We start from the raw sequence: 14,212 nt of genomic DNA, 5'->3' as shown, positions 1-14,212 counted from the left end.
ATAGATGTATACCGGTTAATGTTCTCGTCTAATTGTGTTTTTAACAAAAATACCAAATCTTCGGAGGTAATGGGATGATGAAGATCGTCTTTGTTTCGACGATAGAATATCATATTTAGATAGTGATTGTCAAGAGTATCTTTTGATTGTAATCCGATTAAATATTGTTGGGTACAAAATTGTGTATTACAGTGGTAGGGCTGGCTATCTGGGCCTCTATTATCGATTATCTTTCTTTGTCGAGTTATGTGTTGGGTAGATAAAAAAGAGGGAATCTGACTGAAGGTTTGTTTGCGGTGTGTTGTTGGGTTCGACTTCGGGTTAGGTGATTGTGACGGCTGTGAGCGATGTCTTATATTGGGTGTGGTATAGCTAATTCGAGATCTAGTAGATACTTGACGAGCTGTTGATTCGGGGGAATCTGGTGGTGATGATAATGATTTATAAGTCGAACTAGAATCTGGGCTTGGGAACTCGGGTGTGGTATTGTCGGAGTTAAGGGGAAGTTGCCGGAATTTGTCTTCCGGAATGTGTAAGCGAGTGTGATCGAAACTGGTCTTCTATATAGGGATATTTGGTCGTATGGAATTCTTTTACTCCTGATCTCGCATAGCCGAGTAGAATGCTATTAAATATAGATACAATGTTCTTGTAATAGAAGTATTTACAAGAGTAGTTTCTACTTTTGTACTCACTTCGCTATTTAGATTATATAGAAAGTAGTAGAGCGTGCCCAGAGTATCACGTGAAATATGGAGAAGGACCCGAGCAATCTTGTTAGTCATATAGGAGTACTCGAGCCTTTCTTAGATTATTATATGATACTCCTGGACAAGAGTGGAGCAGACAAGTCGCTTGGTATTATATCTTAATTTCGCTTCTTAATCTGTCGGGATTTTGTTTGATCTGACCATATCTTTTTATAAGTCTATAGGTCGTAGCCTTATACAAAGTATAGCTATAGAAAGCTTGTGAGGCGGCTTATATTCGATAGATGTAAGGAGAGTGGAAGTGTTGTCGTTGATATGATGGATATAGAACTGATCAGGTCTTAGATGGTATATATTTGATGGCTGGCTTGTATCTGTTTCGGGAGCTGCGATCTTGTTTAAAGAGTTTGTATGGTTGCTAAAGTGGATCTTATCGCCAAGGGCGAATTTCTCACGAGCAGCTAGTAATTTGCACAGCTCGGTGATTATATCGAAGATATGTTCTTTTATAGCGAATTGCTTATATATCTCGAGTTCTTGCTTACTGCTTATAGGCCTCCGACTAAGTCGTTGGTCTAATCCTTCTAGTTTAGGGAAAGATGAGAATAAATAGGGGGCTCTCTCTAGTGTCAACTAAAGATAGCTGTAGACAGACCCAAAGAGCTTCAACTACAGTACTGAGTAATCGGTCTAGTGTTCTAACTGTATAGGGCAATATTTCCCTGTAAGAAGGGGTATTTTCCTGGTAGTCAAGCAAGATGGTGTCTCGACTCTTAGTAGCCGGGAGAGTAGGTTATAGTAATGGTGTAAGAACTCTGCGAAAGTAGTTGGTCGGCTGAGTTTTTAAAGTTCCTCTTATATCTGTTTCTCTTTTCTTCTGTTATCTTTTGCCTATTTATATCTCTCTTGCTTTTTTAGAAAGAGAGTTTTGTAATCTGGTGAGTCGATATTAGCTATCGATCTATTAGAATGAGAAGTAGCTTAAGAGACTGTGACAGGTCTCGATTAGTAGTAGTTTAGATAATATCTTGTAATTATATAGCGGTGATAGGCGGTAGAATCGAGCGATTGTGATATTTATTGTTGAATAAATAAGTCTTTTTTAACTCTTGGTAATAACTGCTTATTTTCTACAGCTCTAGCTTAGGATATTAGGATAACAGAAAGGGGGCCAGACAGATACGATCTATATTATATATAGATATCCTAATCCCTAGTTTCTAATAACTAGTATGTTGCTTAGCTGTTAGCCGATTCTGCCGCTTATTATTGTCATAAATATTACTGCTATCTAGATATAGACAAGAAGGGATAAAGGGGTAGTCAGAGTTGAGTATTAGATCTATTATTATAGAATAGATAATTAAAGCTTTTATATTATTTAAAGACAAGAATATCAAATATCTTAAAATATATAAATATAATAACAGAAATAGACAAGCAAAAAATATCTTAAAATAATAATAAGTAGTAGATAATAGTGTAGTTAGTTCAATATCTAGAAGGCTAAACATAGGGATAGGTTGCCGAAGCAGATCTAGTAGCCGATATAATCGCTGGGATGGATAATAACGAAGAAGTCGATGCTTTAAGTATGCTTAAAGATAGTGTCACACTTTTAATAGCGTTTATGTCGGATGTATTACAGAAACTCCCCTTCTTAAGTCTATTATCTAGGGTATACTCGGCTTTATTTCTATTTTAGTTAAAGAACGTGACTTTTCCAGATTGGCTGACTTCTATCCAGGTAACGTTCTTGCTATTGTGATCCTGACCATATATTACTATATCCTTAGTAGTAGAATTTTTATAGGTTCTCTCGCCATCTTCAATCATCTCTTTGATTAAACTCTATTTAGCTTGTTCTTTTAGATATTTAGAAATAGGATATTCCTAACTTGAGCAGTTGTTTCTGTGTAATTTTATAAATAGTACAGAAAAGCTAGTATAACTGTGATTATTATCGGAATATATCTGATACTTTCTAGCTATATTATCGATAACCTGAAGTGTCTCCCCTAGGGAGGTACGGACAAAAAGCCCGATCACAGCTGTAGAGAGTGAAAATTGTATAGTGATAGGTTAAAAAAAGAGTAAGAACAACGAAGTTGAATGGAAAAAGAAATAAGGAGGGAGCTTCCTCGGTATTTGTAATGAGAACTTATTTCTTAAGCAAATTACGGCGCTGGTTTCAGTAATTAGGTTAATATCTTTTGTCGACAGTAGAACTACTATAATAAGAATTCGAAACAGGATAGTAGGCTTATCTAAAACAGGATAGTGGGCTTATCCGAAACAGGACAGGGATGGAGATACTGGTCCCTATCCTTCTCCTCTCATGTCGGAATACACGGTGCCATTACCACCGTATTACTGCTTATTCATTTCTTGGCATATGTGCATTACTTTTCTTATGTAAGGAACTCACTGTATAAATATGCGGTGTCTGTCATTTTAGAACTTTCAGAGTTACATATTTTACCAATTCATACCGTACATTACAGACCCCTTTCTCCCTGTATGCTCCAACAGTTATGAGCCCGGCTTGACCATATTGAAGCTATTCGGAGGCTATTCGAACCATATTGGCACCCCAATCTGTCGTTGAAACAGAGGAAATTGAGGGAAATTTGAGTGGGAAAATTTTTTCACGGAGTGTGTCGGAACTCCCGGCACATATCCCCCACCCCCTACGCCTCTATAAACACGACTAAAAACAGTGCTATTCGGAGATTTGAACAGGAGAAAATTCGTTTTTTGGCTGTCATATCGTGATGGATGAATGGAAGGAACAGCTCTCGGTTGGTAGTAACCTTAAACTACTCAACAGCTCCTATTGGACAGGATGGATCAATGCATTGCAAGAGCGCACGATTCCATATGATATCTGGGAGTATTTGAACCCCGAAAATTCGGATAAAATGGCTAAACAGGCCTTATTATCGGACCCAGGCATGGTTAAAGTCGCTCCCTCAATATCTCAAATCAGAAACGAGATCGAAAACGCACCGGAAGGCAGTGCAGCGTCGAGAAAAGATGCAATAGTTGAATATACTCTACTCAGGGAAGAGTATCAATTTTGGAAGGAGAGGAGAGCCCAATACCTCAATCAGAGGAAAGGCCTCGCGTTTATCTCCACATTCATATACAATTCGCTCCCGAAACAGTATCAATATATTGTTCGACAAGGGAAGGATCTTCGAAAGGTTATCCAAGATTTGGACCAGCGGTTCAATCCTACCAAGGACCCCTCGTATATCACGAGATTGCGCACCGATTGGATCAAACATCTCGACTCAATTAATCGCAACACATCGATCGAAGCGTGGTGTAATAAGACGTTGGAGCTTCAAACCGAACTCGATTATGCGAAGGAGGAAACGTATTCGAAGGAGTTATATCGGAAGCTTCTCGAAAATATCCTTCCAATCAACGAGCTCCAATGGTTCCATGCAACCATGTACGAACAGCTATTGATTGAAAGGAGAGATATCCCTACACAAGAGGTTCTTCGAAAGCTGGAACGTGAATGGTCGCTCCGAATCAAATCGAAAAAAGAGGCCCCGAAAGGCACATTTTCGACGTTTCAGGGAACTCAAGAGGAGAAACCCGTCACTCAAGAGGAAAACTCCGCTTCGTACGCCAATCAAAGGTGTCCCTGCCTAGCAAACAACTCCAAGTGGGGCCATAAACCCTGGAAATGCTATATTCTGAACCCAGATATAGCACCGGAGGGATGGAAGCCACCTAAACAGGCATCGAAACGGGCCCGAGATGCGATGAATTCGAAACCGTCGAGTTATCGTGATTGGTTGAGTAAACAGATCAAACAATACAACTCGAAACACAACTCAAATTTGAACCAATCACAGCCCTCACAGAAGGCAAACAGCTCAAACTCAACGGTTCGCACTGATTCCTTCTCCTTACAGGGTGCATTCGCAACCAAATCGAGAGGAAAAACCACTAATTCGAGTGGTCAAACGTTCAATTTGAACGTAGCGAGCGTAGATAATGGCGTCAATACGTCAAACTGGTGGATTTTAGACTGTGGCAGCGACTGTCACGTCACCAACGACGCATCCCGATTCATTGATTTCACACCAATTCGTGGGAAATTAGGCACCGGAGACCACTATACGGAATATGAAGGGATTGGAACAGCAAAAATCTATCCCATCGATCCAGATAATGGTTTACCGCACGATATAACTTTGAAGGAAGTTATATATGCACCAAATTTCCATTTGAATTTGATTTCCGAGAGTCGACTGCGTAAAGGCGGAGTGTGCCACGATGGCATGAACAACGCTGTTTCCAACCAGTTAACAGGGAAAATCCTATGGAATCTCACGCTCAAGGCAGGATTATGGACCTTCGAACCTAGTCCGACATCTTATCATAAGAAATTGAACCAGAAACTCACATTTAATACGCAACGAGGGCCGATTGACTCTAGAAACGAGCATAAATCGACCATAATGTACAATATATGGCATGAGCGACTAGGCCATGTTGGAAAACGTCGTATCGAGATGGCCTCGTAGTTGAATAAAGGCATGGAAATCTTGTATTCAAAAGTGGATCGAACCAACGAGATATGTGAAACGTGCCTGGAAAAGGAGTCGAATAAGCAAATTTCGCGACGACCAATCACACAGAGATATGGTCCATTTAGAAGGCTATTTTTCGACGTGGTGTATATGCATTAATATGGAAGGAAGGCACGATATTTCGCGCACTTCTATCTCGATGGAATCCGGTTTCATGTGGTGTATATTATGGAATCCCTGCACCAAATGAAAGGGATATTTCTCATAGCTATCAGGTTTATCGAGAGATGGTTGAACCTCAAGATTTTGGTTGTTTTTTCCGATAACAAGACCTCAATCGACCGTGAAACAGAAGCATAGATCTCCCAAATGGGCATCAAATGGGAAAGATCTCCACCTTACCACCTAGATATGAATGGTCTATCTGAGAGATCTGGGGGGGGTGATCACTACTATAGCACGTGGATTACTGCTTAGAGCAGGTTTATCAAATTATCTGTGGCCATATGCAGTCAAAACAGCTGTTTATCTGTTGAACAGAATTCCAACATGGAAAGATGGAAGTTGGATCGTTCCACTTAGTGAAGTTTTCAAACGAATCAACCAATCAACTTGTAGAGAAGTTGATACGAAAGTGGATATAAGCAACCTCCGAATCTATGGCTGTGCGGCATACGCTCGGGTCCAAAATATACCAAATCTGGATAAAATGGCACCGAGGGCGAAACTGGGATATTTGGTAGGATATGTGGCATCAAATGTGTGGGAAATTTGGTTCCCAGACAACGACAAGGTGATGCACGTGAGAGATGCAGTGTTTATTGAGTCGAGGCGTTATAAAAATGACGCTAAACCGCGAGTTCCGGAGGCAGAGATCCCTGCTAACGCTCAAATTATATCTGAAATGGATGCTATATTAGCGCACCATATGGAGATGGAGGCGTGGGGACTTACACCAACCTTGGAATCAATCGATCAGAACACGCAATTCGGCACCATAACCGACTCAAATCTTACCACTATCGATCTATTATCTCTCCAAAAACCGATCGAGATGGAACCACGTGATGTTGAACCACCAGAAACACAACCGTCGGAGGTGCACGATAGAAGGGATATAGGAGAAAAAACTCCCGAACCACACACTCAACTTCCAACTCCCACTGCCACACCGCTTCCAAATTTGACAGAGCCTACCTCACCGCCTATCTCTGAACCAATCGAAGTCGATGAAACTCCAAATTTGGAGGAGATAGAGGAGGAAAACACACTAAATTCAGCGGAGGTAGAGGTGGAAACAGGCACGAATCGAGTCGAATCGGAGGTTGAAACCATATCGAATAAAGTGGAATCTGAACCAGAGGAAGGAGATGCACTCACACGTGCACCCAACGATATCAATGGTGATGTCGATGAATCGAATATCCTCCAAACAACACGAACACGTCGACCACGAATTGATCCCGATTTCCAGAGTTTTTACTCCAAATTTCACCTCCTAGAGAAGGAGGATCGAGAAATACGTCGTGCATATACGACAGCTTTCAATATTGGCAAAACGATGCCAAATCGACTACACAGTGACGATTTACCACCACCTCCGAAGTCGTGGAAAGATCTGAGAACACATCCGTATGGAGAGATGTTCTATACTGCTGCTCGAATAGAGATTGAAGCTTTGAAATCCAAAGGCACGTTTGATGTTGTGGATGAACCGGTTGACGTCAGTAAACAGGTTTTACCATTATTATGGGTTTTCACATACAAACTCGATGCGAATGGATATCTAATCAAGGCTAAGGCCCGAATCTGTGTGCGTGGAGACCTCCAAACTTTGACAGGGGAGGAGAAATATGCAGCAACGCTAGCAGCGAAAACAGGCCGTTTAATGTTCGCATTAGCAGCAGCCTTCGATCTGGATACACGTCAACTTGATACAGTCAATGTATTTCTCAATAGTATGCTACACGATGAGATTTATACCCGAATGCCTCCTGGATTCCAACAGATCGGGAAGGCATAGAAGCTCAAACAAGCGCTATATGGCCTCCGAAAATCTCTACGATTATGGCAAAAAGAAGCCTCTCGTGTGCTCGAAAAACTAGATTTCAAACCAGTTCCGGAGGACCCATGTTTATTTGTCGGAGATGGTATCATTATCTTCTTTTATGTCGACGATATCATTATTGTTAGCCTGCGAACCGCTGCCAAACACGTCGATAAGCTGTATGACGATATTCAACGCTACTGGCAAGTTCGAGATATGGGAGAGGCTAAATGGTTTCTCGGAATTCGCATATTGCGAGATAGAGAGAAAAAGAAGCTTTGGTTGTGCCAAGATGCATATGTGTCGCATATGGCACATAAATTCCATCGAATTGATCAACATAAGGCTACTACTCCTCTACCATCGGGAGAAATTCTTATGCCATCCGATAAGGAAGCTACAGCCTCCCAAATCAAGGAAATACAGCAAAAAATTGGATCAATTCAATATCCAGCGAACCAGACCCGACCAGATATCGCAATTCATGCGTCAAAACTGGCCCAATTCGCTGCAAATCCTAGTCAAAGACATCTCGAATCGGTTGATCGAGTTATGTCATATCTGTACCAGACACGCTTTCACGCCATTGAATATAGCCCGCGAAACGACACCGATTCCATACTGAATTCCTCTTTTGTCATCGCCGCCGATGCATCGTTTGCAGATAATCACGATACCAAGTCGTCGTATGGATATATATGCAAGGTGTACGGAGGAGCCGTTGATTGGAAATCGTCGAAGCAACGTTCAGTATCAACATCGACAACAGAAGCTGAATTTCGTGCGTTGCTAGAAGTGGGAAAAATTCTAATTTGGTGGAAGCGCATGCTCAAAGCTATTGGCTTTGAATTATCTCATCCTACTCCGATTCTGTGCGATAATGCACAAACAGTTCGACTGCTTACCAGCGAAAATCCTGGAATTGATACCAAATTGAAGCACGTCAACGTGGCTAAAAATTGGTTATACGAACGCATTCAACGTGGAGATATTGAACTCAAATGGATCTCAACCAGTCAAATGCCTGCCGATGGTTTGACCAAGATCCTCCCACGATCCAAATTCGAAGAAAGCCGTCGAAAACTTGGGATGGAAGATATACGGCACTTGATAGAGCCGTATGGAGAGGGAAAAACTATGGTTTAATCCCATCCCAGTAAGGTCACATGACCCATTAAAATATGGTGTCAGGCCTGCTAGTTCAACCTAGCGAACGCGCAGCCTGGGGGGGTGTGTCGGAACACACGGTGCCATTACCACCGTATTACCGCTTATTCATTTCTTGGCATATGTGCATTACTTTTCTTATGTAAGGAACTCACCGTATAAATATGCGGTGCCTGTCATTTTAGAACTTTCAGAGTTATATATTTTACCAATTCATACTGTACATTACAGACCCCTTTCTCCCTGCATGCTCCAACACCTCATCTTATCAGCTGTTAGCCGATTCTGCCACTCCACACCGCCCTTGATAGCAGCACTATCTAAACTACTGTTGTCCGAACATATACAGAAGTGGACAGGGGGATGGCGGGACTTGGGTATTAGGTCGGTCGTTGTATAGTAGCTTTTCCTTCCTTCCCTCCTCCTCTTTCTCCTCTAGCTTTAGTATTCCAAAATTGAAACGCCGTTGTTGCTATTAGACCTCGTCAAAAACATTTCGAGGGCCAGTATCTCCCGCCCTCCGCCCGGCCCTCGCGGGCGGAGGGCGGGTTCTTGCCTGCCTCGCCCGGCCCTCAGCCCTCAGAGGGCCGCTCGCGGGCGGCCCTTATCCGCCCTCATTTGCATAAAAAAAGTTGGCTATTCCTCATTTAGATGTATAATTCTGCTGATTCATTCTATTTAATTACTGTTTTTTAAGCCTGTTCCTGTTTATAGTTTATTCTCCATGGTATCACTATTTAAGTCTTATGAAATTATAAGAAATTTAGTTGTATTGTAATAAAGCATAGTAGGTAATGATTATATTACAGGTTTTGAATCTCCAAAAGTAAATGGTAGAGGGTGAATAGAAAGGAGATGATTTTTGAATATATTAGTTCAATATGGTTGGGTTAGATATATATATTTACAACGTCATGTTGGTAGGAATAACAAGAACATTAAACATATCTCATAAATTCTTGATTCTTCACCAAATATCATATAATTCTTCTTTATAAGGTGAGCCCCCCGATAAAGTCTAATCATACTATATTTACTAATAGAAGAGCCCCCATAATAATCTTTGAACTAAAAGCATCACTAGATTTGAGGGGATACACAAGTCAGCGAAAAACCGAGGGCGGATTGGTGATTCGAGGGCGGCCCGCATGTTTTCGAGGGCCGTTTGGGGGCCGCTCGAGGGCCGCTCGAGGGCGGCCCGCACATTTCGAGGGCTGGTTGAGGGCCGCCCGCATATTTTGAGGGCCGATTTGAGGGCCGCCCTCAATCAGCCCTCAATAAATAACCAATCATAGGGAGATTAATAAGTTAAAGTGGGTCAATAGTTGATGTGTTCGATAATAGTCAAGCTATATTGGAAAGCTACTCAAGCTAGTCAATAATTCTATTTACCAGAGCCTATGGGCTTTCTTAGTAGGTATCTTCTCCAGAAACCAGTCGCTTTTCCCTTTTCAAATCATGCTTTACTAGCGATCATCTGATTAACAATGTCCCAAATGTCCCAGTTCTCAGATATCTATTCTTCATCAGTATATGATGGTGATCCAGTTGATGCTCTTCTCTCTTTTTCGAATGATCAATTCCCAACGCCTGATATTTCTGGAAGTCAGCACACACTTGAATCTGCATCAAATCCCGATTTTCTCACTCCAATTACTCCACCCTTGATTCCTTCTTCACTTCAGCGTGTTGGTCCTGGTCGATCACCAGCATTCATCCTATACTCCGAAATGTCAAAGGATGACTTCGTCGCTTGGTGGTTGGAGACTGAGTTTGGGAAGAGGAAAAGACTTAATTGGGGTGGTAACCGTACAGCGGCATGCTGGGAACAATTTGATCAAGTTGCCAACGCAAAAACTGGTAAACCAGGGGTAAAGTGTCGCCAATGCCAGAAAGTCCTTGATCATCCAGCAAGTGGGCGGTATGGAACAACTGCCCTTAATCGGCACTTAGCTGGTCCAACCTGTCGCAAATCTACTAGCCAGAAGGCTAATATCAAGGGATTACTCGCAAATGCAGTATGTATCACTTAGGACATATAGTCTAATGTTTTACTAATCATTCTCTTTTATAATAGGCACAGAACACATCAAATATAACAAAAGTCTTTACGCAAGAAGCATGGGAGCAGAAGCTTCTACAATTGATCACCTTATCACGTCTTCCCTTCCAATTCATTGAACATCCAGAGTTCCGTGACGTTATTACCTTTGCCCGACTTGCCCCTACACAACCCCATATCCCTTCAGCAAAAACAATACGATCTCGGCTACAAGAGTACGTCCAAAAGCAGCAACAATCTATCCTTCAGAAGCTTCCTCCAAACGCAAAACTTTCACTAGCACTAGATTGCTGGACATCTCCCTTTCGACAGGCTTTTATGGCTGTTACTGGCTACTTCCTAGACCAACACTGGCAATATCAAGAGGTGCTTCTTGGATTTGAACCTTTATCTGGATCCCATTCTGGTGTGAATCTAAGTGATGTGGTTTTAAAGCTTCTCCGACAGCATAAAATCGCAGATCGAGTACTTGCCGTGACAACTGACAATGCATCAAACAATAACACGTTAATGTCAAGTATACAAGAGTCATTACAGTCACTTGAGCTGAATAATGGTTCTACAATCGTTCGAGTTCCTTGCATTGCCCATGTGATTCAGCTTAGCTTGAATGATCTTCTTGGGAAGTTAAAGGCAATTCCAAAGAATGAAAATGTGGAGATGGATTGGTCTGACGAACGATTCCGTTCTCTTCGTGTAAGGCAACAAAAAAGAGAAATTGTTGATACACTTAACAAGGTATGCCCCTACTTTCTTACCTTATTAACAATACTAACTCTTTTATGATTATATAGGTCCGAAACCTTGCTATCTACATCAACGCAAGCCCGCAACGGCGCGAGTCATTCTACAACCTTCAGAAGGAAGAACCAAGGCTTATTCCTATCCAGGATGTTCGAACTCGCTGGAATTCAACGTTTTTGATGCTCCGACGTGCTAAACGGCTTCAATCAACCTTTGATGACTTTTGTTCGCAGTATGATCAGGACCACTTTGCATTGAGTCAAGAGGAGTGGCGACAAATTGAGTATCTTCTCTGGATAACCCAGCCTTTCTTCAAATTCACCACTCTTCTTTCTAAGACTAAGGATGTTAGTATTCATCTAGTCTTTAGCATCTACAACAAGCTCTTCAATCATCTTGAAAGGTCAATGAGTGCGTTAAGACGGAAAAAGGTTGCTTGGAAGCAGCTTATGCTTTCTTCTCTCGAGGCCGCAAAGAGAAAGCTTTCAACTTATTATGGTATGACGGATACAATTGATGGCAATCTCTATGCCATTGGCACGATACTTTCACCGCAACAAAAGCTTCAATTCTTTGAAGGAAAGGACTGGGATGATCCAGATAACAACTGGCGTGCAATCTACCGAGCAAGTCTTGAGGATTACTTTCAATCCTATAAACGACACCATGCCGATACACAATCAATATCTAAAGCTCAATCACCTACAGTCGCTATCTCAGAGCTTGAGATGGAGTGTGGAGCGGAAGAGTCCCAGCCTTTAGCATCTACTGAATTTGATGAGCTTAAGGAGTATCTTGATAGCGGTAAGTTAATAATATCTCACTTATAAAGTCTTTACTAACGTATATTCTAGGCATTGTACGAACTCCTGTCTGTATGTTCTGGAAAGATCACCAGCATCAATTTCCAGCGCTTGCAAACCTTGCACGCGACGTGCTTTCGATTCCTGCAACAGGGGCAGGTGTAGAGCGCCTCTTTAACTCTGCCCGGGATGTCTGTCACTACCGGAGAGGCTCGCTAAAGCCATCAACAATTCAAGATCTGATGATGTTCATGTGTACATCAAAGTTTGAGATTGAAGAAGGTCAACGAGCTCTAATCAACGAATATCTCTTACATGAAGAGATACAGGCCAACCAGGAGGCGAAAGATCTAAATACTCCATACCTTGAGCCAATTAGCGATAACGAAGAGATTGATGATGCAGGATTAGTTATTGATACTACACAGATTGCAGTCATCACAGCTCAATCGCAACAACAACAACCCTCGTCAACAGGGCCAGAAAATGGAGAGCATGAAGAAGAGGGCGAGCCTGACTTACCAAACACACAACTTCGGCATTCAGGAAGGGTTCGAAAGCGCTCAAGGTTTTTAGAAGGGTATGAGAGTTGATTTATAGTATCTAGCCCTAGAAATAGTATGAAATAACATGAATTGAAGCAATTATTTGATATTTTCAACACGCTTTCCCTAATCATGATAATTTATTCTAAAGGACCTAGCTGTATATCAAATACCTAAAATTACAGTCAAAACTAGCATAATTTATGCAACCACAGAGCTTTCTATGTTTGTCATGTTTGTCGGCCCTCGAAATATTCCGAGGGCCGCCCTCTGAGGGCAGGGTAGAGACCTACCCGACCCGCGGGCAGGAAGAGCCTGCCCTCCGCCCGCAAAAGTGCGGGTCCGTGGGCGGCCCTCAGAGGGCGGCTCGCGGGCGGTTCCGAGGTCTAGTTGCTATGTCCCAACTCCGATTAGGTTTCCTGTTGACACATCTCCTCTTCTCCTCCCCAACAGGCACCTGCCTGCTCATCGGTCCTCGCAGTCATCTTCCTAATAGCTATAGGGGGGGACTGGGGAGGAAGGAGGTAGAATAAGGAGATATTCGGGCTAAGTCTTGATTATGTTAGAGGAAAATATTGTGGTATTATACAGTAAAAAATACAGAAATTTGATTCACAATAATAGTCGCTTATTTGGTTTTTTTTGATTATCGCCAGCCTTCCTTTTCCTGCTTTTTATATCTTATACTTTTATATATTCTCTTAACTAATCAACAGATATTGTATCTTCTGAGATATTTAGATTACCAGCCTTGTCCTTTTTTTCTACTAGAATAAGATATTATTATAAAGCTTTATCCAAAGTCTTATCAAAATCTGGATTTTAAAGCCTATAATCTTTGTAAATCGAAAGAAACCGATATTTCTAAGATAGAAACCTTATTTCAGATCGAATCATATTTATATTCTTCTTAAGAAATTTATAGTATTCTCGGGACTCGAGAAGAAAGAATATCATTAATTAGATATTCTTAGATTCAAACTAGTCCTTTAGAATAGTTTCTATCTTTTTTCTATACATTATTCTATTCTATTTATTCATTTAGCTACTATAATCAAGACCTTTAAATCTAGCTATAAATAGAACTAGATATTTGTCTAAAGCTAGTATATTAGATTCTGGATACTCTAAGATATAAATTTAAGATATACTTCCTAAATCAGGATCAAGGATTAAAATATTACCGAAAGTTTATTAATTATCTAGGCTCTTATTTATCTATTTAAAAGTATCTAGCTATATATTAGTACTATCTTACCAAGTAGGAGAAATATACTTAATATTATGCTTATTAATGTTAACTACAAGAGTTTCTATATTTTATTATCGAGAAATATCTAGTAGATTATCTACTAGTCTTTAAATATCACCAAAAAAACAGATTAAGATATTGTATATAATATCTAATAAGATTAGATAATCTTTTAAAGATATATCTTTCCTAAATATCGACTATAGAAATAAGTATCTATGTAGTATAGAATACTAATCAGAAGATGGGATATTATATCTCCTTTTTATGTTTTGGCTGGGATTATTAGTTGTAAAGCTTATACTCTATACTTTAGTATCTTATAAGAC

General features: G+C 40.9%; 2 protein-coding genes across 2 annotated transcripts; both read left to right on the top strand.

Annotated features, from left to right (window-relative positions):
- Window positions 1-3,484: 3,484 nt before the first annotated feature.
- N7468_002908 (uncharacterized protein) lies at window positions 3,485-5,257 on the top strand (the record flags this gene model as incomplete). Its single annotated transcript, XM_058472205.1, has 1 exon — window positions 3,485-5,257. The coding sequence occupies one exon, from the start codon at window positions 3,485-3,487 to the stop codon at window positions 5,255-5,257; it is 1,773 nt and encodes a 590-aa protein (XP_058331208.1).
- A 715-nt stretch (window positions 5,258-5,972) lies between these two features.
- On the top strand, window positions 5,973-8,456 carry N7468_002907 (Ty1/Copia family ribonuclease HI; the record flags this gene model as incomplete). The annotated part of the gene is made up of 2 exons (XM_058472204.1): window positions 5,973-7,080; window positions 7,525-8,456. 2 exons carry the CDS (start codon window positions 5,973-5,975, stop codon window positions 8,454-8,456), a joined length of 2,040 nt encoding a protein of 679 aa, XP_058331207.1.
- Between the last annotated feature and the right edge of the window lie 5,756 nt (window positions 8,457-14,212).

The sequence above is a fragment of the Penicillium chermesinum genome (genome assembly GCF_028974085.1).
Source record: "Penicillium chermesinum strain IBT 19713 chromosome Unknown utg000003l:1.0-5111272.0:1.0-5115320.0, whole genome shotgun sequence".
NCBI classification, from domain to species: Eukaryota; Fungi; Ascomycota; class Eurotiomycetes; order Eurotiales; family Aspergillaceae; genus Penicillium; species Penicillium chermesinum.
This window is presented reverse-complemented; position numbering and strand designations above follow the sequence as displayed.